Source organism: Melozone crissalis, unplaced genomic scaffold (assembly GCF_028551555.1).
Source record: "Melozone crissalis strain CALT ecotype California unplaced genomic scaffold, PUWL_Pcris_2 ptg000641l_1, whole genome shotgun sequence".
Taxonomy (NCBI): Eukaryota; Metazoa; Chordata; class Aves; order Passeriformes; family Passerellidae; genus Melozone; species Melozone crissalis.
In genome coordinates this window covers 4,538-29,065 of record NW_026536316.1, presented here as the reverse complement: position 1 = coordinate 29,065, position 24,528 = coordinate 4,538, and the positions used below count along the sequence as shown (strand labels likewise).

The 24,528-nt window shown below is 43.2% G+C and overlaps 1 protein-coding gene across 1 annotated transcript; it reads right to left on the bottom strand.

Moving 5' to 3' along the window:
• Window positions 1–10,152: 10,152 nt before the first annotated feature.
• Window positions 10,153–23,053, bottom strand: LRRC4B (leucine rich repeat containing 4B). Its single transcript, XM_054295338.1, has 4 exons — window positions 22,976–23,053; window positions 22,283–22,354; window positions 12,735–13,080; window positions 10,153–11,572 (listed from the first exon to the last, which is right to left on the bottom strand). The coding sequence occupies exons 1-4, from the start codon at window positions 23,051–23,053 to the stop codon at window positions 10,164–10,166; spliced, it is 1,905 nt and encodes a 634-aa protein (XP_054151313.1). The 3' UTR covers window positions 10,153–10,163.
• Window positions 23,054–24,528: the final 1,475 nt, after the last annotated feature.

The window sequence follows — 24,528 nt, the reverse complement described above, 5'->3', positions numbered from 1 at the left end:
GGGTAGAAAAGGGCAGGAAACGTGAGGGGAGAAAAGAGAGGGAAACGTGAGGGGGAAAAGGCAGGAATGTGAGGGAGAAAAGGGAAAGATAAGGGGAGAAAAGGGTAGAAAAACTGAGGGTAGAAAAGGGCAGGAAATGTGAGGGGAGAAAAGGGAGGGATAACGCTTCCACAAGGCCTCATCTGGGCTCCATTTTTGTTGTAGAGCTTGGATTAATGGAAACACGAGACATGGACCCCACCATCGCTGCCCTGGCAGCTCAGACCGGCCTGATCCTCAGCTCTCTGAAGGATCGGCGCAAATCGGGATTGTCCCTGCGTGGGCTGTGCCGCTGGTGCCGCTGAGCAGAGAGGGACCTTCCTTGCCAGGGACACTGACTCCAACACCTGCTGAATCATCATCATCATCATCATCAGACAAAGGATGCCCTGGCTTTTGAAGGTCCCTCTCAAAGGCACAGCCAGGCCGGTCAAAATGAGGACAGAGATCCAGATTCTAGTCCTGGGGAAGCTGCTGGAACACCTTTTCAAGGCACTCAAGACACGAAAATCTGATTTATGCCTCTGGATGGCCTCAGCCAAGGTCATCTGTTGGCAGGAAGGCAAGAGGAGCTAGCGTGGCCACCTGACCCTGATGCATCTGCTGGTCCTTTCGGGCTCTGCTACTGTCACAGAACCTGAAATACTCTGAAATATCTGAAATATTGCAGGCCACAGAGAAGAATCCTCAGAGCCCGGATCTGGCTCTCTGAAATCCTCAGGGAGGAGTTGGTGTGGTTGGATCCAAGCCCAGCCACAGACCACTCTGAACCCCGTACATCTATTATTAGTTTAGGTAGATAATTTAGATAAGTAAACAAGATAGATAAATTATATATGTTACTAGCATGGATATATTAGGAATATACATATATTATTAATAGATATTACGTATTTTATGAAAATATAAACATTAGGAATATATAAACATTAGGAATATATATGTTAGGAATATATATGTTAGGAACATATACGTTAGGAACATATACGTTAGGAGCATATACGTTAGGAACATATATGTTAGGAACATCTACGTTAGGAACATATACGTTAGGAACATATATGTTAGGAACATCTACGTTAGGAACATATACGTTAGGAACATATACGTTAGGAGTATATACGTTAGGAACATATACGTTAGGAACATATACGTTAGGAACACATACGTTAGGAGCATATACGTTAGGAACATATATGTTAGGAACATATACGTTAGGAACATATAATATGTTATGAATATAATAAATATTATTGTTGTCTATTATATGTAGTAATTTGATATATATATTATCTTTTTAAATGAAATAATGAGCTTACTTAAATTGACTACAGAATTGATAATGAGTGCACCATACAGGTGCAGGAGGAACTTGGTGGGGAAAAAGTGAGAATTATGGGTGGGAAATGTGAGGGACAAAATGGTGGGGAACGTGAGGGGAGAAAAGGGCGGGAAACATGAGGGGAGAAAAAGGCAAAAAGGATATTAAACTTGAGTGAAAAAGATGGGAAATGAGAGAAAGAAAGAGGTATGAAACAGAAGGGGAGAAATGGTGGGAAACATGAGGGGCAAAAAGGGCAGGAAACATCAGGGGGAGAAAAGGGAAGAAAATGTGAGGGGAAAAGGTGGGGGGCAACGTGAGGGGAGAAAAGGGCGGGAAATGTGAGGGGAGAAAAGGCAGCAAATTGAAGGCAAAAAGGACAATAAATCGAGTGAAAAGGACAGGAAATGAGAGGACACAAAAGTATAAAACAGAAGGGGAGAAATGGTGGGAAACGTGAGGGGAAAAAGGGGAAGGAAATGTGAGGGGAAAAGGAGGAGAAATGTGAGGGGAGAAAAAGGGGGAGGAAACATGAGGGGAAAGAAAGGTGGGAAATGGAAGGCAAAAAGGAAAGTAAACTGGAGTGAAATGGAGGGAAATGAAAGGAAGGAAAGGTAGAGAAACACCAGAAGGGGAGAAAAGGTAGGAAATGTGAGGGAGAAAGGGGTGGAAAATGTGAGGGGAAATAGGGAAGGAAACGTGAGGGGAGAAAACAGCAGGAAACGTGAGGGGACAAAATGGTGGCGATCATGAGAGGCCAAAAGGGCAGGAACGGTGAGGGGAAAAGAGTGGGAAATGGAAGGCAAAAAGGACAGTAAACTTGAGTGAAAAGGGCAGAAAATGAGGGGAGAAATGGTGGGAAACAGAAGGGGAGAAATGGTGGGAAAAATGAGGGGCGAAAGGGGAAGGAGGCATGAGGGGAAAAAGAGGGAAACGTGAGGGGAGAAAAGGGGGGGGGAAATGTGAGGGGAAAGAAAGGTGGGAAATGGAAGGCAAAAAGGAAAGTAAATTGGAGTGAAAAGAACTCAATGACAGAAAATAAAGGAAGGAAATGTAGAAAACAGAAGGGGAGAAAGGGGAAACATGAGGGGGGAAAAGGGTGGAAAACATGAGGGGAGAAAAGAGCGGGAAACGTGAGGGGACAAAATGGTGGGGATTGTGAGGGGCCAAAAGGGCAGGAAATCTGAGGGGAAAAAGTGGGAATTGGAAGGCAAAAAGGACAGTAAACTCAAGTGAAAAGGATGGGAAATGAGAGGAAGAAAAGGTATGAAACAAAAGGGGAGAAATGGTGGGAAATATGAGGGCAGAAAGGGACCGGAAATGGGAGGGGAAAAAGAGCAGGAAACTGCGAGGGGAGAAAAGAGCGGGAAATGTGAGGGGAGAAAAGGGCGGGAAATGTGAGGGGAGAAAAGGGGGGAAATGTGAGGGGAGAAAACGCACCAAATTGAAGGTAAAAAGGATGGTAAACTTGAATGAAAAGGATGGGAAATGAGAGGAAGAAAAGGTATGAAACAAGGGGAGAAAAGACGGGAGATGTGGGGGGAGAAAAAAGCAGGAAATGTGAGGGGAAAAACGGTGAAAAATGTGAGGGGAGAAAAGCGAATGAAACATGAGGGGAAAAAAGACAGGAAACAGGAAGAAAAATGGGTGTAAAAGATAAAGGGAAAAAATGCAAATAACATGAGGCCAAAAATGATGGGAAATGTGAAAGGGCAGAAGGGTGGGAGGTGTGAGACAAAAAATGGTGGGAAACTTGAGGGGAAAAGGGTGGGAAACATGAGTTAAAAAGGGAAAAATGTGAGAAAAATTAAAAAAAAGATCCCTGGGGTGCTTTGTTTCCTTAATGCTGCCATGGCCAAAGCAAATCCTTGCACTAGATTCTGTGGGAAATTGGGGGGTCCTGCTTGGGTGTGTATTTGTGTGCATTTTGGGGATCTCAGGCCCCCTCCCCAAATCATGAGACTCCCCAAAATGGTACTCCAGGGTCCCTTTATTTGAGGGGGGTTCCCAAATTTGTTCCATTTTTGGCATGGGGTTGCACCTTGGGACCCTTTTTTGGAGGTGTCCCAATTTTTTTGGGGGGGATCGCACCTTTGGGACCTCAAATTTTGGAGGAGGGCTTGGGTGCTGTTTTTTTGGGGACCGTTCCCCAAATTTTGCGGGGGTTCCATTTTTTGGGGGGATCGCACTCCAGGGTCCCTTTCCAGAGGGGTAGACCTCAATTTTTTTTGGGGGGTTTCTTTTATTTGGGGGCGTGTTGCCCCCTTGGAACCCCAAATTTTTGGGGGGTCGCACCCCTGGGATGCCAATTTTTTGTGGGGGGGTCCCATTTTGGGGTCCCTCCACCCCGATCCCATTTTTCCGGTGGGAGGGGCGCCATTCTCGCTCTTATCGCTGTTCCCGTTGCCATAGGGACCTCCCATTCCTATGGCAACCGCCGTTCCCCCTATATCCACCTCTCCCTCCGCGCCGCTGTTCCCGTTACCATGGGAACTGCTCAACAAGCCCCGCTGTTCCCACGTTTGCGCTTCCTCCCCCCGCGCCGCTGTTGCCATGGCAATTCCGTCTCCCTCCCTCCGCGCCGTTCCCATGGCAACTGCGCATCCGCAGTGCCCCCCCCGCGCCGTTCCCATGGAAACGGGAACAGCGAGGGGAGGAGAAACCACCCCCGGGACCTCGGGCGGTTTTGGGGCGGTTTTAGGGGATTTTGGGTCTATTTAGGGTCATTCACACTCCAAAACCATGAAAAGCACCCAAAAGTTACCCCAAAAACATCCCAAAACCACCCCAAAACCCCTCAAACCCAGCTCAAGCCCAGCTCAAACCCTGTACACCACCCCCAAATCACCCCAAACCCATCCGAAACCTCCCAAAACCCACCCCAAATCCCCTTCACCCAGCCCAAACCACCCCAAATCCAGGCCAAACTCATCCCAAACCTCCCATACCCTCCCCAAATCCCCTAAAACCACCCCAAAACCCCTCAAACCCACCCAAACCCAGCCCAAGTCCCCTTCACCCAGCCCAAATCCATCTTAACCCATCCTAACCCACCCCAAACCCATCCTAAACCTCCCAAACCCACCCCAAATCCCCTAAAACCACCCCAAACCCAGCTCAAACCCCCTAAAGCCAGCCCAAACCACACTAAACCTCCCAAATCCACCCCAAACCACCCAAACCCACCTAAACCCACCCCAAACCTCCCAAACCCAACCCCAAAATCTCTCAAACCCACCCCAAATCTATCCTAAACCTCCCTAAACTCATCTTAAATCCATCCTAAACCCATCCTAAACCACCTAAACCGAGCTCAAATCCCTTAAACCCACCTCAAACACAGCTCAAACCCCCTACACCCACCCCAAAACTCCCTAAACCCACCCTAAACCCACCCAGCTCACCCTAAACCCACCCCAAATCCCCCCAAACCCACCCTAAATCCCCTAAACCCACCCAAACCCATCCTAAACCCATCCCAAAACCCCTCAACCCCACCCCAAATCCCCTAAAACCCCCCCAAACTCATCCCAAACCCACCCAAAACCCAGCTCAAACCCGGTAAAACCACCCTAAACCCATCCTAAACCTCTCAACCCCCACCCCAAATCCACCTAAACCCACCCCAAACCCATCCTAAACCTCCCAAACCCACCCCAAAACCCCTCAAACCCATCCTAACCCCATCCTAAACCTCCCAAAACCCACTCCAAACCTCCTAAACCCAGCCCAAATCCCCCCAAACCCAACCCAAATCACTCCAAACCCCCCCTAAACCCACCCCAAATCCCCCTAAACCCACCCCAAACCCATCCTAAACCTCCCAAACCCACCCCAAACCTCCCAAACCCACCCCAAACCCATCCTAAACCTCCCAAACCCACCCCAAATCTCCCAAAACCCAACCCAACCCTCCCCAAACCCACCCTAAATCACCCCAAATCCATCTCAAACCCGCTAAAACCACCCCAAACCTGCCCCAAAACCCCCAAACCCACCCCAAACCCATCCTAAACTTCCCAAACCCACCCCAAAACCCCTCAAACCCACCCCAAAACCAGCTCAAACCCATCCTAACCCCATCCTAAACCTCCCAAAACTCACTCCAAACCTCCTAAACCCAGCCCAAATCCCCCCAAACCCAACCCAAATCCCCCCAAACCCACCCTAAACCCACTCCAAACCTCCTCAAACCCCCCTAAACCCCACCCCAAGTCCCCCTAAACCCACCCCAAACCCATCCTAAACTTCCCAAACCCACCCCAAACCCATCCTAACCCCATCCTAACCTCCCAAACCCACCGCAAACCCCATCCTAACATCCCAAACCCCACCCCAAACCTCCCAAACCCACCCCCAAACCCATCCTAAACCCCCAACCCACCCCCAAATCTCCAACACCCAACCCAACCCTCCCCAAACCCACCCTAAATCACCCCCACAACCACTCAAACCCGCTAACCACCCAACCACCCCAAACCCCCCAACCCCCCAAACCCCAACCCCACCCCAAACCCACCCCAACCCAACCCCCAAACCCCCCCAAACCCACCCCTCACCACCACCCCATCCTAACCCCATCCTAAACTCCCAAAACCCACTCCAAACCCTCCTAAACCCAGCCCAAATCCCCCAAACCCACCCCAAATCCCCCCAAACCCACCCTAAACCCACTCCAAACCTCCTCAAACCCCCCTAAACCCACCCCAAGTCCCCCTAAACCCACCCCAAACCCATCCTAAACTCCCAAACCCACCCCAAACCCATCCTAACCCCCATCCTAAACCTCCCAAACCCACCGCAAACCCATCCTAAACTTCCCAAACCCACCCCAAAACCCCTCAAACCCACCCCAAACCCAGCTCAAACCCATCCTAACCCCATCCTAAACCTCCCAAAACCCACTCCAAACCTCCTAAACCCAGCCCAAATCCCCCCAAACCCAACCCAAATCACTCCAAACCCACCCTAAACCCACCCCCAAACCTCCCAAACCCCCCTAAACCCACCCCAAATCCCCCTAAACCCACCCCAAACCCATCCTAAACTTCCCAAACCCAGCCCAAACCCATCCTAACCCCATCCTAAACCTCCCAAAATCCACTCCAAACCTCCTAAACCCACCTCAAATCCCCCCTAAACCCACCCCAAATCCCCCTAAACCCACCGCAAACCCATCCTAAACCTCCCAAACCCACCCCAAATCTCCCAAAACCCAACCCAACCCTCCCCAAACCCACCCTAAACCCACCCCAAACCCATCTCAAACCCGCTAAAACCACCCCAAACCCTCCCCAAACCTGCCCCAAAACCCCCAAACCCACCCCAAACCCATCCTAAACTTCCCAAACCCACCCCAAACCCATCCTAAACTTCCCAAACCCACCCCAAACCCATCCTAAACTTCCCAAACCCACTCCAAACCCATCCTAAACCTCCCAAACCCACCGCAAACCCATCCTAAACATCCCAAACCCACCCCAAAACCTCTCAAACCCACCCCAAACCCAGCTCAAACCCATCCTAACCCCATCCTAAACCTCCCAAAACCCACTCCAAACCTCCTAAACCCAGCCCAAACCCAGCCCAAATCCCCCCTAAACCCACCCCAAATCCCCCCTAAACCCACCGCAAACCCATCCTAAACATCCCAAACCCACCCCAAAACCATCCTAACCCCATCCTAAACCTCCCAAAACCCACTCCAAACCTCCTAAACCCAGCCCAAACCCAGCCCAAATCCCCCTAAACCCACCCCAAATCCTCCTAAACCCACCGCAAATCCTCCCTAAACCTCCCAAACCCACCCCAAATCTCCCAAAACCCAACCCAACCCTCCCCGATCCCACCCTAAACCCACCCCAAACCCATCTCAAACCCGCTAAAACCACCCCAAACCCTCCCCAAACCTGCTCCAAAACCCCCAAACCCACTCCAAACCCATCCTAAACTTCCCAAACCCACCCCAAAACCCCTCAAACCCACCCCAAACCCAGCTCAAACCCATCCTAACCCCATCCTAAACCTCCTAAAACCCACTCCAAACCTCCTAAACCCAGCCCAAACCCAGCCCAAATCCCCCCTAAACCCACCTCAAATCCCCCCTAAACCCACCCCAAATCCCCCTAAACCCACCGCAAACCCTCCCTAAACCCACTCCAAACCTCCCAAACCCACCGCAAACCCATCCTAAACCTCCCAAACCCACCCCAAATCTCCCAAAACCCAACCCAACCCTCCCCAAACGCCCCCAAAACCCACCCTAAACCCACCCCAAACCCCCCCAAACGCCCCCTAACCCCTAATCCCGGCCTAAGCCCGGGTTTAACCCCTTCCTTCCCTCCCTCCCCGTGCCCGGCGCCGTTGGAAACACCCGCTGGGTTTTTATTAAAGTAGGAAAGTTTCGCTTCTTTGCGGCCGCGGCGAATTAAAAAATTCCCCCCCCCGGCCCCTCCCCCACCCGCCCCTCCCCCACCCCGACCCCGACCCCCCCCCCTCCTTTTGCACTTCCGGTCCCCTCCCCCGCCCCCGTTTTTGGGGTCCCCCCCCCGGTTTTGGGGTGAAATTTGGGGGTTTTGGGTCCAAAGTTTGGGATTTTTGCGGTCAAATTTTGGGGGTTTTGGGGTCAAATTTTGGGGGTTTCGGGGTGAAATTTTGGGATTTTTGGGGTCCAAATTTGGGGCTGGGGGCGTTTCTTGAATGGGGGAGGGTTGGGGGGTCCCCGCCCCCTATTTTTTTTTGGGGGATCCCCCTCATTTTAGGGGTGTCCCCCCCAATTTTTCCTCCATTTTGGGGGCGCCCAAACCTTAATTTGGGGAGGGTCCCAAACCCCAATTTTTGGGGGGCTCCAAGTTTTAATATTGGGGGGGGGGGGGGTCCCAAACCCAAAGTTTGGGGGTTCCCATCGTATTTTGGGGGGGGTCCCCACATTCCCCCCCTTATTTTTGGGGGGGTTTCAACACCGAGTCCGCAAGGGGGGGGGGGGGTCCCGCACCCCAAATTTTTTTTGGGGGGGGGGGTCAGCTCCAAGTCCGTGGTTTTTGGGGGGTCCCACCCCCATTTTTGGGGGGCTCCTCTTCATCTCCGCAGGTCAGGGGGGGTCCCGCACCCCAAATTTTTTGGGGGAGGCAGCAACAGGTCCAAAGTTCAGGGGGGTCTCGCACCCCAAATTTTTGAGGGGGGTCCAGCTCCAGGTCCGTGGTTTTGGGGGGTCCAACCCCCATTTTTGGGGGGTTCCCCCTCCCATTTTTGGGGGTCTTCATCTCCAAGTCCACAGTTCAGGGATTGGGGGGGGTCCCCCCTAATTTTTGGGGGGGGGTCTCCCCCATTTTTGGGGTTTTCCATCTCATCCAACATCGATTTAGGGTGGGGGGTCCCCAATTTTTTGGGGTTTCCTTCAGGTCCGCAGGTCCGGGGGGTGCCCCTAAATTTTTGGGGGGTTCCCCTAAATTTTTTGGGGGGGTCCCCCCACATTTTTAGGGGTTCTCCATAATTTTTAAAGGTTTTCCCCATTTTTAGGGGTTTTTTTCCCCCTTTTTTTAAAGGGTTTTCTCCATTTTTTTAGGGTTTCCCCCACATTTTTGGGTTTTTTTTTCTCCCATATCTTTTGGGGTGGTTTCCCACATTTTTTGGGGGATTTTTCGCCACATTTTTTGGGGTTTCCTCCACATTTTTGGGGGGATTTTCCTCCACATTTTCCCACTCTTTCCCTCTACATTTTTTAGGATTCCCTTCATCATTTTTAAGGTTTCACCCATAATTTTTCACAGCATTTTTCCCACATTTTTGGGGGATTTTCCACCCATTTTTTAGGATTTTCCCCCCACTTTTGGGGGATGTTTTCCCCATATTTCTCACAGTTTTCCCCACATTTTTCAGGAGTTTTCCCCACATTTTTTAGGGCTTTTCCCCCACATTTTTGGGTTTTCTCCCCCCTCCTTTCCAGGAGTATTTCCCCACATTTTCGGGTGATTTTCCCACTCATTTTTTGGGTGATTTTCCTCCACATTTTTTAGGACTTTCCCCCCCCATTTTTTGGTGATTTCCCTCCACATTTTGGGTGATTTTCCTCCAAATTTTTTTAGAAAATTCCCCCACATTTTTCAGAATCCTCCTTCCCATTTTTTAGGAGTTTCCCCCATTTTTTCCCGGCGTCTCCCCGACATTTTTTTTTTCCCCTCCATTTTTTAGGAGTTTCCCCCACATTTTTTGGGGAATTTTCCTCCACTTTTTTTTTTTTTAAGTTTCCCCCCATTTTTTTAGGAGTTTCCTCTCCATTTTTGGAGGTTTTCCTCCACACTTTGTAGGAGTCTCTCCAATTTTTTTAAGGAGTCTCCTCCAATTTTTTTTCTCACATTTTTAAGAGTCTCCCCCATTTTATCTCAGCATCTCCCCCAATTTTTTTTTTGGAGATTCCCCCACATTTTTTCCAGCGTCTTCCCCCATTTTTTAGTGTTTTCCCCCCACATTTTTGGGGTTTTCCCTCCTTTTTTCCACACATTTTTTAGGGCTTTTCCCCCACATTTTTGGGGTATTCCCCCCCTCCTTTCCACCAGTTTTTCCACACATTTTTCAGGACTTTCCCCCCACATTTTCGGGGTGTTTTCCCCCATTTCCTCACCACCTCCCCCACTCCTCCACCTCCACCCCGCAAAGTCTCCCCCACTTGCTTATTTTCCCCTTTTCTCCCCCAAAATTTTTGTTTTTCCTTTCCCGGCTGGATTTTTTCAGGGAGTTTTGGGGGGGAAGTCCAAGGGCTGATTGGGGGGGGGTTCCATTCCAACCCCCCCCCCTCCCCAAAATCTCAGATCTGCGTCTCCTGCACGTTCTCCTTGGAGGGGCTCTTGAAGAGCAGCGGCTCGTGCACCGAGTTGAGCAGCGGCGTCTTCCCGCAGCCCAGCGCCGCCGCCGGGCCCCCGTAGTGGGCGGCCAACGCCGCGTACCTGTCCAGGTGCTCCCTCTCCAACGCCGGCAACGCCAGCCGGTTGTCCCCGCCCGTCCCGGCGCCGCCTCCGCCGGGGCCGCCGCCGCCTCCGCCGCCGCCGGCGGGACCCCCGGCCAGCTCGTCCTCGACGTTGACGATCTCGACGGCGCGCGCGGGGCCGCCGCGGTGCTTGTGGCGCTGGTGCTGCTTGCGGAGCTTGTAGAAGGCCACCAGCATGACGGCGGCCATGAAGGTGATGGCCACGAAGCAGCCGATGATGATCTTGGTGGTCTTCAAGACGTCGTCCAAATCTTGGAGACCTCCTCCGGCCGCCGCGCCGGCCGCCGCCGCCGTGATGGGCACGGTGAAGGGTTTGCCGGTGGCGCGCGTGGCCGGGGCGGCCGTGGAGGCGCCGGCCGGGTCCCAACCGGCCGCCGTGGGCGCCGCGGGGGTTTGCGGGGCTTGGTCGTCGCCGCCGGCGCCCTCGGTGGTCTCCACGGTGACCGTGGTGAAGTAGGTGTAACCGGTGGCCGCCGCCGCCGCCGCCGCGGCCGCGGCGGCGTCGGCGGCCGAGACGTTGAGCGTGGCGGTGGCCGTGGTGTTGCCGGCGGCGTTGGTGACCATGCAGGTGTACTGGCCGGTGTCCTGCACGGTGACGTTGGTGAAGTTGAGCGTGCCGTCGTGCAGCACCGAGATGCGCACGCGGTACGAGCCGTGCGTCATCAGCGTCCCGTTGGGCGTCAGCCAGTTGACCGAGGTCATGGCCGTGCCCGTGCGGCACTTGAGCTCGGCCGCCATGCCCTCGGTGACGTTGAGGTCGGCCGGCGGCTCCACGATGACGGGCGCGTAGCAGGTGAAGTGGCCGGGCTCCAGCTCGCCCAGGTAGCGGCCGCGCAGCGCGGGCGGCGCGTGGCAGCGGGCGCAGCAGCTGGTGTTGCTGGGCACGGTCTCGCGCAGCCACCAGCTGAGCCACAGCACGTCGCAGTCGCAGCGCCAGGGGTTGTGGTGCAGGTGCACGCGCTCCAGCCGGTGCAGCGGCGCGAACAGGTCGTGGGGCAGCGAGGCCAGGTCGTTGTGGGCCAGGTTGAGCTCCTCCAGAGCCTTCAGGTCGTCGAAGGCGTTGCGCTCCACCGCCGCCACCCGCGCGTGCATCAGCCACAGCTTCCTCAGGCTGCCCAAGCCTTGGAACGAGCCCGGCCGCACCCGGCCCAGGCGGTTCCCCGACAGCTCCAGCTCCTCCAGCCTCACCAGCGCCGTCAGGTTGGGGATCTCCTTGAGGTTGCACATGCCTGCAGGGGGGCACAGGATGGGTTAATAAAGGTGGTACAGAATGTAATCTTATCACCTAAAGATAATCCTTGCAATATAATGATAATGGAACTCTTGATATGAGATAACAAATGGTGATCCCGTCGTGGCTTGGGAGAAAAAGGATTTGGGACTAAACCATATTGCCCCATGGATTTGGGGAAACAGGATTTGACCATATAACCCGAGGATTCGAGGAAACCTGATTTGACCACAAAACACATGGATTCGGGGAAACAGGATTTGACCATATAACCCCGTGGATTTGGGGAAATCAAATTTGACCATATAACCCCACGGATTCAGGGAAACAGGATTTGACCATATAACCCCGTGGATTTGGGGAAACCGGATTTGACCATAAAACCCGAGGATTCGGGGAAACCTGATTTGACCACAAAACACATGGATTCGGGGAAACAGGATTTGACCATATAACCCCGTGGATTTGGGGAAATCAAATTTGACCATATAACCCCGTGGATTTGGGGAAAACAGGATTTGACCATATAACCCCATGGATTCTGGGAAACAGGTTTTGACCCTATAACCCCGTGGATATGGGAAAACTGGATTTGACCATAAAACCCGTGGATTCGGGGAAACCTGATTTGACCACAAAACACATGGATTTGGGGAAACAGGATTTGACCATATAACCCCACGGATTCAGGGAATCAGGATTTGACCATATAACCCCGTGGTTTTGGGGAAACCAGATTTGACCATATAACCCCGTGGATTTGGGGTAGCAGGATTTGACCATATAACCCTGTGGATTTGGGGAAAACAGGATTTGACCATTTAACCCTGTGGATTCAGGGAAACAGGACTGGAGTACTAAACTATTGGCAAAATATCTCAATTCCAGCTCTTGGTGTTTGTTAAATATAAGAGTAAAAAACCTTAAAGATAAATGCTTTGTAAACTGGAAAAAGCTCTGGTGATACGGAATCCTTGAGCTATAACGATAACAGAACTCTTGATAAATAAGAAACCAAATGGAGACCCCGATGTGATTCGGGAGATAAAGGATTCGGGACTAAACTATTGCCCCGTGGATTTGGGACTAAACTCCATCGCCCTGTGGAATCCTTGCACTACAATGATAACAGAACTCCTGACAGATAAGCCAACACATGCCCAGGTTGAGGTAGCGCAGGTTGACCAGGCCCTCGAAGGCGGCCTCGGAGATGTACTCGAGGCGCTTGAGCTCGCCCAGGTCGAGGCGGCGCAGCGAGGGCACGCGGTTGAAGGCGTAGCTGGGGATGCTCTCGATGGGGTTGTTCCTCAGCCAGAGCTCGCGGAGCTTGGACAGGTACTCGAAGGCCTGCGTGGGCACCGTGGTCAGGCGGTTGTCGAAGAGCTCCAGCGTGTTGAGGTTGGGCAGCCCGTTGAAGGCGCCCACCTCCACCTTGCGCACCAGGTTGCGGCTGAGCTGGAGGATCTCCAGGTGGCGAAGGTGCTTGAAGGTGTCGGTGCGGATCACCTGCGGAGGGGAGGTAATTAGTTGGTAATTGCAATCGGGGAGAAGCAGCAAAGGTTGGTTCGTTTCGCAATTTTAATTAAGGGAAACCAAAGGGTTGGTTGGGTTGGTAATTGGAATTAGGGAGAAGCGGTGAGGATTGGTTGGTTTCATAATTGTAATTAGGGAGAAGAAGCAAAGATTGGTTGGCACCAAAAACTTGTTGGTTTGGTAACTGTAATTAGGGAGAAGCAGCGTAGATAGGTTCGTTTCCTAATTTTAATTAAGGAGAACCAAAGGTTGGTTGGGTTGGTAATTGTAATTAAGGAGAACAAAAGGTTGGTTCCTTTTGTCATTATAATTGAGGAGAAGCACCAAAGGTTGGTTCATTTTGTAATTGCAATTAGGGAGACGCAGTGAAGTTTTGGCTCATTTTGTAATTTTAATTAAGGAAAACCAAAGGTTGGTTGGGTTGGTAATTGGAATTAGGGGGAAGCGGTGAGGATTGGTTGGTTTCATAATTGTAATTAGGGAGAAGAAACAAATATTGGTTGGCACCAAAAACTTGTTGGTTTGGTAACTGTAATTAGGGAGAAGCAGCGTAGATTGGTTCATTTCATAATTTTAATTAAGAAGAACCAAAGATTGGTTGGTTTGGTAATTGTAATTAGGGAGAAGCAGCGAAGGTTTGTTTGTTTTGTAATTTTAATTAAGAAGAACCAAAGGTTGGTTGGGTTGGTAATTGTAATTAAGGAGAACAAAAGGTTGGTTCCTTTTGTCATTATAATTGAGGAGAAGCACCAAAGGTTGGTTCATTTCGTAATTGCAATTAGGGAGACGCAGTGAAGTTTGGCTCATTTCGTAATTTTAATTAAGGAAAACCAAAGGTTGGTTGGGTTGGTAATTGGAATAAGCGAGAAGCGGTGAGGATTGGTTGGTTTCATAATTGTAATTAGGGAGAAGAAACAAATATTGGTTGGCACCAAAACCTGGTTGGTTTGGCAATTGTAATTAGGGAGAAGCAGCGTAGATTGGTTCATTTCATAATTTTAATTAAGAAGAACCAAAGGTTGGTTGGGTTGGTAATTGGGATTAGGGAGGAGCAGCGAGGATTGGTTGGTTTTGAAATTTTAATTAAGGGGAAGCACCAAAGGCTGGTTGGTTTGGTAACTGGGATTAAGGAGAACCAAAGGTTGGCTCGCTTTGTAATTATAATTATGGAGAACCACTAAAAGTTGGCTGGTTTGGTAATTTTAATTAAGGAGAACCAAGGGTTGGTTGATTTGGTAATGGTAATTAAGGAGAACCAACAAAGATTGGCATGTTTTGTAATAATTAACGAGAAGCACCAAAGGTTGCCTCATTTGGTAATTTTAATTAAAGAGAACCACCAAAGTTTGGCCCCTTTCGTAATTTTAATTAAGGAGGACCACCAAAGGTTGGTTGGTTTGGTAATTGTAATTAGGGAGAAGAAGTGAAGATTGGTTCATTTCATAATTGTAATTAAGGAGAACCAACAAAGGTTGGTTTCATAATTATAATTAAGGAGAACCACCAAAGGTTGGTTGGTTTGGTAACTGTAATTAAGGAGAAGCACCAAAAGCTGGTTTCGTAATTATAATTAAGGAGAAGCACCAAAGGTGGTCTCGTTTTGTAACTATAATTAAGGAGAACCAAAGATTGGTTGGTTTGGTAATTGTAATTAGGGAGAAGCAGCGAGAATTGGCTTCTTTTGTCATTTTAATTAAGGAGAAGCACCAAAGATTGGTTGGCACCAATGATTGGTTTGTTTAGTAATTAAGGAGAAGAAGCAAAGATTGGTTGGGTTGGTAACTGTAACTAGGGAAAAGCAGCGTAGGTTGGTTCATTTTGTAATTTTAATTAGGAGGACCACCAAAGGTTCGTTGGTTTGGTAATTTTAATTAAGGAGAACCAAGGGTTGGTTGGTTTGGTAATTGTAATTAGAGAGAAGCACCAAAGGTTGGTTGGATTTGTAACTATAATTAAGGAGAACCAAAGGTTGGTTGATTTGGTAATGGTAATTAAGGAGAACCAACAAAGACTGGCATATTTTCCCTAATTAATTAACAAGAAGCACCAAATGTTGGTTCGTTTGGTAATTTTAATTAAGGAGAACCACCAAAGATTGGTTGGTTTGGTAATTGTAATTAAGACGAACCAAAGGTTGGTTCATTTTCTAGTTATAATTAAGGAAAACCAAAGTTTGATTGGTTTGGTAAATAATTAGAATTAAGGTGAACCACCAAAGGTCGGTTTTGTAATTATAATTAAGGAGAAGCACCAAAGGTTGGCTCGTTTGGTAATTGTAATTAAGGAGAAGAACCAAAGATTGATTGGCTTGGTAATTGTAATTAAGGAGAACTAAAGGTTGGTTCATTTCGTAATTTTAATTAAGAAGAAGAACCAAAAGTTGGCTGGTTTGGTAATTGTAATTAAGGAGAAACACCAAAGATTGGTTGGTTTGGTAATTTTAATTAAGGAGAAGCACCAAAGGTTGGTTTCATAATTATAATTAAGGAGCAGCAAAGATTGGTTGGTTTGGTAATTTTAATTATGAAGAACCAAAGGTTGGTTCCTTTTGTAATTCTAATTAGGGACAACAACCAAGCATTGGTTGGTTTGGTAATTACAATTAAGCAGAATCACCAAATAAGTGTTTTTCTTCTGGAGAAGTTTCCATAATATTAATAATAAAAATTAATAATGAATAATTTATTCGTGTGGACTTCAGCACCCATTTTACTACTCTAGCACAGACTTTCACACTTTAGCAGGAACTTTGATATTTTAGGACAGACTTTAATACTTTAGCACGGATTTAATACTTCAGCACAGACTTAAATATTTTAGCCCAGACTTTAATACTTCAGCACGAATTTTAGCACAGACGTTAATACTTTAGCACAGATTTTAGTATTTTGGTACATAGTTTAGCACAGGCTTTAAAACTTTAGCACGGGCTTTAATATTTTACCCCAGAGTTTAGCACGGACTTTAATACTTTAGCACGGGCTTTAATACTCTAGCACAGAGTTTAGCATGGACTTTAATACTCTGGCACAGACTTTAATACTCTGGCACAGATTTTAGGCCAGATTTTAATATTTTGGTACATTGTTTAGCACAGGCTTTAATACTTTAGCACGGACTTTAGCATGGACTTTAATACTTTAGCATGGGTTTAGTACTCTAGCATGGACTTCAATACTTCAGCATGGACTTTGACTCTTTATTATTTTAATATTTTAGCACAGAGTTTAGCACGGACTTCAATGTCTTAGCACGGACTTTAGCACAGACTTTGACACTTTAGCGTGGACTTTAGCACGGGTTTTAATACTTTAGCATGGATTTAATACTCCAGCACAGACTTTAGCACAGACGTTAATACTTTAGCATGGATTTTAGCACAGACGTTAATACTTTAGCACAGATTTTAGTATTTTGGTACATAGTTTAGCACAGGCTTTAAAACTTTAGCACGGGCTTTAATATTTTACCCCAGAGTTTAGCACGGACTTTAATACTTTAGCATGGACTTTAATACTCTAGCATGAACTTTAGGACGGGCTTGAACACTTCAGCACGGACCCGAAAACTTTAGCACGGACTTAAACACAGATTTTAATACTTTAGCATGGGCTTTAATACTCTAGCACAGAGTTTAGCATGGACTTTAATACTCTGGCACAGACTTTAATACTCTGGCACAGATTCTAGGCCAGATTTTAATATTTTGGTACATTGTTTAGCACAGGCTTTAATACTTTAGCACGGACTTTAGCATGGACTTTAATACTTTAGCATGGGTTTAGTACTCTAGCATGGACTTCAATACTTCAGCATGGACTTTGACTCTTTATTATTTTAATATTTCAGCACAGAGTTTAGCACGGACTTCAATGTCTTAGCACGGACTTTAGCACAGACTTTGACACTTTAGCGTGGACTTTAGCACGGGTTTTAATACTTTAGCATGGATTTAATACTTTAGCACCGACTTTAGCACAGACGTTAATACTTTAGCATGGATTTTAGCACAGACGTTAATACTTTAGCACAGATTTTAGTATTTTGGTACATAGTTTAGCACAGGCTTTAAAACTTTAGCACGGGCTTTAATATTTTACCCCAGAGTTTAGCACGGACTTTAATACTTTAGCATGGACTTTAATACTCTAGCATGAACTTTAGGACGGGCTTGAACACTTCAGCACAGACCCGAAAACTTTAGCACGGACTTAAACACAGATTTTAATACTTTAGCACGGGCTTTAATACTCTAGCACAGAGTTTAGCATGGACTTTAATACTCTGGCACAGACTTTAATACTCTGGCACAGATTTTAGGCCAGATTTTAATATTTTGGTACATTGTTTAGCACAGGCTTTAATACTTTAGCACGGACTTTAGCATGGACTTTAATACTTTAGCATGGGTTTAATACTCTAGCATGGACTTCAATACTTCAGCATGGACTTTGACTCTTTATTATTTTAATATTTTAGCACAGAGTTTAGCACGGACTTCAATATCTTAGCACGGACTTTAGCACAGACTTTGACACTTTAGCGTGGACTTTAGCACGGGTTTTAATACTTTAGCACGGATTTAATACTTTAGCACCGACTTTAGCACAGACGTTAATACTTTAGCACGGATTTAATACTTTAGCACCGACTTTAGCACAGACGTTAATACTTTAGCATGGATTTAATACTTTAGCACCGACTTTAGCACAGACGTTAATACTTTAGCATGGATTTTAGCACAGACATTAATACTTTAACACAGATTTTAGTATTTTGGTACATAGTTTAGCACAGGCTTTAATACTTTAGCACGGGCTTTAATATTTTACCCCAGAGTTTAGCACGGACTTTAATACTTTAGCACGGGCTTTAATACTCTAGCACAGAGTTTAGCATGGACTTTAATACTCTGGCACAGACTTTAATACTCTGGCACAGATTTTAGGCCAGATTTTAATATTTTGGTACATAGTTTAGCACAGGCTTTAATACTTTAGCACGGACTTTAGCATGGACTTTAATACTTTAGCATGGGTTTAATACTCTAGCATGGACTTCAATACTTCAGCATGGACTTTGACTCTTTATTATTTTAATATTTTAGCACAGAGTTTAGCACGGACTTCAATGTCTTAGCACGGACTTTAGCACAGACTTTGACACTTTAGCGTGGACTTTAGCACGGGTTTTAATACTTTAGCATGGATTTAATACTTTAGCACCGACTTTAGCACAGACGTTAATACTTTAGCATGGATTTTAGCACAGACGTTAATACTTTAACACAGATTTTAGTATTTTGGTACATAGTTTAGCACGGGCTTTAAAACTTTAGCACGGGCTTTAATATTTTACCCCAGAGTTTAGCACGGACTTTAATACTTTAGCACGGGCTTTAATACTCTAGCACAGAGTTTAGCATGGACTTTAATACTCTGGCACAGACTTTAATACTCTGGCACAGATTTTAGGCCAGATTTTAATATTTTGGTACATTGTTTAGCACAGGCTTTAATACTTTAGCACGGACTTTAGCATGGACTTTAATACTTTAGCATGGGTTTAATACTCTAGCATGGACTTTAGTACTTCAGGACGGACTTTGACTCTTTATTATTTTAATATTTTAGCACAGAGTTTAGCACGGACTTCAATGTCTTAGCACGGACTTTAGCACAGACTTTGACACTTTAGCGTGGACTTTAATACTTTAGCATGGACTTTAGCACGGGTTTTAATACTTTAGCACGGATTTAATACTTTAGCACCGACTTTAGCACAGACGTTAATACTTTAGCATGGATTTTAGCACAGACGTTAATACTTTAGCACAGATTTTAGTATTTTGGTACATAGTTTAGCACAGGCTTTAATACTTTAGCACGGGCTTTAATATTTTACCCCAGAGTTTAGCACGGACTTTAATACTTTTGCATGGATTTAATACTTTAGCCCAGACTTTCATATTTTAGCATGGACTTTAGCACAGACTTTAATACTTCAGCACGAATTTTAGCACAGGCGTTATTACTTTAGCACAGATTTTAATATTTTGGTACATAGTTTAGCACAGGCTTTAATACTTTAGCACGGACTTTAGCATGGGCTTTAATACTTTAGCATGGGTTTAATACTCTAGCATGGACTTTAGTACTTCAGGACGGACTTTGACTCTTTATTATTTTAATATTTTAGCACAGAGTTTAGCACGGACTTCAATGTCTTAGCACGGACTTTAGCACAGACTTTGACACTTTAGCGTGGACTTTAGCACGGGTTTTAATACTTTAGCGTGGATTTAATACTTTAGCACCGACTTTAGCACAGACGTTAATACTTTAGCATGGATTTTAGCACAGACATTAATACTTTAACACAGATTTTAGTATTTTGGTACATAGTTTAGCACAGGCTTTAAAACTTTAGCACGGGCTTTAATATTTTACCCCAGAGTTTAGCACGGACTTTAATACTTTAGCACGGGCTTTAATACTCTAGCACAGAGTTTAGCATGGACTTTAATACTCTGGCACAGACTTTAATACTCTGGCACGGATTTTAGGCCAGATTTTAATATTTTGGTACATTGTTTAGCACAGGCTTTAATACTTTAGCACGGACTTTAGCATGGACTTCAATACTTCAGCATGGACTTTGACTCTTTATTATTTTAATATTTCAGCACAGAGTTTAGCAAGGACTTCAATATCTTAGCACGGACTTTAGCACAGACTTTGACACTTTAGCGTGGACTTTAGCACGGGTTTTAACACTTTAGCACGGATTTAATACTTTAGCACCGACTTTAGCACAGACGTTAATACTTTAGCATGGATTTTAGCACAGACGTTAATACTTTAGCACAGATTTTAGTATTTTGGTACATAGTTTAGCACAGGCTTTAAAACTTTAGCACGGGCTTTAATATTTTACCCCAGAGTTTAGCACGGACTTTAATACTTTAGCATGGACTTTAATACTCTAGCACAGAGTTTAGCATGGACTTTAATACTCTGGCACAGACTTTAATACTCTGGCACAGATTTTAGGCCAGATTTTAATATTTTGGTACATAGTTTAGCACAGGCTTTAATACTTTAGCATGGACTTTAATATTTTACCCCAGAGTTTAGCACGGACTTTAATACTTTTGCATGGATTTAATACTTTAGCCCAGACTTTCCTATTTTAGCATGGACTTTAGCACAGACTTTAATACTTCAGCACGAATTTTTGCACAGGCGTTATTACTTTAGCACAGATTTTAATATTTTGGTACATAGTTTAGCACAGGCTTTAATACTTTAGCATGGACTTTAATACTTTAGCATGGGTTTAATACTCTAGCATGGACTTCAATACTTCAGCATGGACTTTGACTCTTTATTATTTTAATATTTCAGCACAGAGTTTAGCACGGACTTCAATGTCTTAGCACGGACTTTAGCACAGACTTTGACACTTTAGCATGGACTTTAGCACGGGTTTTAATACTTTAGCGTGGATTTAATACTCCAGCACCGACTTTAGCACAGACGTTAATACTTTAGCATGGATTTTAGCACAGACATTAATACTTTAACACAGATTTTAGTATTTTGGTACATAGTTTAGCACAGGCTTTAATACTTTAGCACGAGCTTTAATATTTTACCCCAGAGTTTAGCACGGACTTTAATACTTTAGCATGGACTTTAATACTCTAGCATGAACTTTAGGACGGGCTTGAACACTTCAGCACGGACCCGAAAACTTTAGCACGGACTTAAACACAGATTTTAATACTTTAGCACGGGCTTTAATACTCTAGCACAGAGTTTAGCATGGACTTTAATACTCTGGCACAGACTTTAATACTCTGGCACAGATTCTAGGCCAGATTTTAATATTTTGGTACATTGTTTAGCACAGGCTTTAATACTTTAGCATGGACTTTAATACTTTAGCATGGGTTTAGTACTCTAGCATGGACTTTAGTACTTCAGGACGGACTTTGACTCTTTATTATTTTAATATTTTAGCACAGAGTTTAGCATGGACTTCAATGTCTTAGCACGGACTTTAGCACAGACTTTGACACTTTAGCGTGGATTTAATACTTTAGGACAGACTTTAGCAAGGACTTTAATACTTTGGCACAGATTTTGGGTCAGACTTTAATTAATACCTTAGCGCAGACTTCAGCACGGGTTTTAATACTTTAGGCCAGACAGAAATTAATAATTAAGCACAGATTTAATACTTTAGCATGGACTTTAATATTTTAGCACACAGTTTAGCACGGATTTAATACTTTAGCATAGACTTGACACTGCAGCACAAAATTTAATATTTTAGCACCAACTTTAGCACGGATTTAATACTTTAGCACAGACTTTAATGCTTGAGCATGGATTTTAATACTTCAGCACTGATTTTAATACTTCAGCATCAACTTTAGCACAGGCTTTAATACTTTAGCACGGATTTAATTAAAAATACTAAAAGATATAAATATTAAATTATTAAAATAATGAAACATTAAAATATTGAAACCACTAGAAGTACAAAAATACAAGAAAATTAAAAGACTAAAATGCTAAGTCACACAAATATTAAAACACAAAAATGCAAAAGTACAAAAATGTTAAAAATGGTAAAGGCAGTACAAAGACGGAAATAATAAATCACACAAATATTAAAGTATTAAAGTACTAAAATATTAAATTACACAAATACTAAAATAGTAAAATAGTAAAATACACAAATATTAAAAATACAAAAGTAGAAGAAAATGAAAACATTAAAATATTAAAATAGCAAAATATTAAATTTCACAAATATTAAAATGTTAAAATACTGAAGTATGAAAATACACAAATATGAAACTTAAAAATAATACAGATATTTTTAAATAGTAAAAAATTAAAAATAAGTAATAAAAATACTACAAATCAAAATACTAACAATACAAAAAAATTTAAAGCATGAAATTATTTTTTAAATTACAAATATCTTAGAGAATTAACCCTTTCCTCCCCAGTCAGTCCCACCTGGATGTGGATTCTCCTGCAGGTTCAGGTAATGAAATTAACCCTTTCCCCCCCCTCCATGTGTTCTGGAGAATTTTCTCTAAAAATATTCAAAATACCAAAAATATTCAAAATATTTTAATTAATGAACCCTTTCAGACCTGGATGTGGTTCTCCTGCAGGTTCAGGTAGCGCGTGGTGACCGAGATGCTCTGCGGCACCTCCAGCAGATTGAAATTATTGTAAACATTTATTGAAATTATAGTAAAAATATTTATTTAAAATTCCAATTAAAATTTTATTAATAAAAAAATTAGAAATTTAAAAATTCGAATACTAAAATATATTCATATTAAAATACTGAAATAAAAATATTACAATATTGACAATGTTTAAAATATCAATATATTTTAAAAATCACTGTTAGAAATATCAAAAGTTTTTAAAATATGGAAATATAAAAAACCATTTAAAATATTTAAGAATTTAAAATACATAAATATTAAAAATATTAAAATTTTTAAAATACAAAATTATTTAAAAATAATAATGTTTTAAATGCAACAATTGTAAAAATATTAAAACATTACGAATTTGTAAAATATGTAAAATAGTAAAAAAATTAAAAATAAATAAAATATTAAAAATACTAAAAATAGTACAAATATTTTCTAAAATTAACCCTTTCCCCGCCATGCCCCGAGAACATTAAAAATATGAATAATATTCAAAATATATTTTAGAATTAACCCTTTCTCCCCCAGTACGTCCCACAGAATTCTCTCTAAAAATATCCTAAATATCAAAATATTAAAAAAAAAAATATTTAAAATCTTTTATTAACCCTTTCAGACCTGGATGTGGTTCTTCTGCAGGTTCAGGTAGCGCGTGGTGACCGAGATGCTCTGCGGCACCTCCAGCAGCTCGCGCATTGAAATATTTTAAATATTCAAATTTAAAACTTCTAATAAAATATTTTATTAATTAAAAAAATTAAGAAACTAAAAATATATTCGTTTTAAAATACTCAAATACAAAAAAAAGTATTCAAATATTATACATACTTAAAAATTAAAATATTGAAAACATCAAAATATTAGAAATATCAAAAATTTTAAAAATACAGAAATCTTTAAAAATTTAAAATATTAAAACTTTTAAAACACAAAAGTGTTAAAATACTAAAAATATTAAAAATATTTTTAAAAATATAGAACTATTTGAAATATTAAGAACAATAAAATACGTAAAATGTATCAAATATGCAAAATACTTAAATTATGAAAAAATTTGTACTACATGAAAATATTAAAAATACTCGAAGTATTTCTTAGAAATTAACCCTTTCCCTGCCATGTCCCAAAAATATTCAAAATATTTCAAACAGTCAAAATATTTTCGGGAATGAACCCTTTCAGACCTGGATGTGGTTCTCCTGCAGGTTCAGGCAGCGCGTGATTTATAATTTAAATTTAAATATTTTAAATATTTAAATTTAAAAATCTGATAAAATTTTTTATTAATTTAAAAAAAACCCTAAAATTAAAATACTAAAATATGTTCATATTAAAATAAATAAAAACATTAAAATATTGAAAGTGTTTAAAATACCAAAATATTTTAAAAAATCAAAATGTTGGAAATATCAAATTTTTTTAAAATGCAAAAATAAAAAATTATTAAAAATATTACAATTTTTTAAAATACAAGTATATTAAAATATTAAATATTAATTTTAAAAAATACAAAAATATAAAAATACTAAATATATTAAAATATTAAAATATTAAGACTATTTAAAACATGCAAAATGTTAAAAATCGTAAAAAAAAAAACCCTTAAATTCCTAAAACTATTACTGATAGTGCCAGAAATTAACCCTTTCCCTGCCATGCCCCCAGGACACTAAAAATATGAAAAATATTCAAAATATTTTTTCGAATTAACCCTTTCTCCCCTAGTGTGTCCCAAGGAGTTCTCTCTAAAAATACTCAAAATATTAAAATATCCAAATTATTCTCGGGAACGAACCTTTGCCCCCCCCACCCCCCAGCGTGTCCTAAGGAATTCACTCTAAAACTATTTTAAAAATTAAAAATACGAAAAATATCCAAATTATTTTCGGGAATGAACCCTCTCAGACCTGGATGTGGTTCTCCTGCAGGTTCAGGTAGCGCGTGTTGACCGAGATGCTCTGCGGCACCTCCAGCAGCTCGCGCATTGAAATGATTGTAAACATTTATTGAAATTATAATAAAAATATTTATTTAAAATTCTAATTAAAATTTTATTAATAAAAAATTAAAAATTTAAAAATTCAAATACTAAAATATATTCATATTAAAATACTGAAATAAAATATTGCAATATTGAAAATATTTAAAATATAAAAATGTTTTATAAATCA

Coding starts and splice junctions, on each gene's coding strand:
- LRRC4B (XM_054295338.1), bottom strand. CDS start 23,053: ATGCGCGAGCTGCTGGAGGTGCCGCAGAGCATCTCGGTCACCACGCGC. Junction 22,355..22,975: donor TGCAGAAGAACCACATCCAG/GTCTGAAAGGGT, acceptor TACAATAATTTC/AATCTGCTGGAGGTGCCGCA. Junction 13,081..22,282: donor TGCAGGAGAACCACATCCAG/GTCTGAAAGGGT, acceptor TCCCCTCCGCAG/GTGATCCGCACCGACACCTT.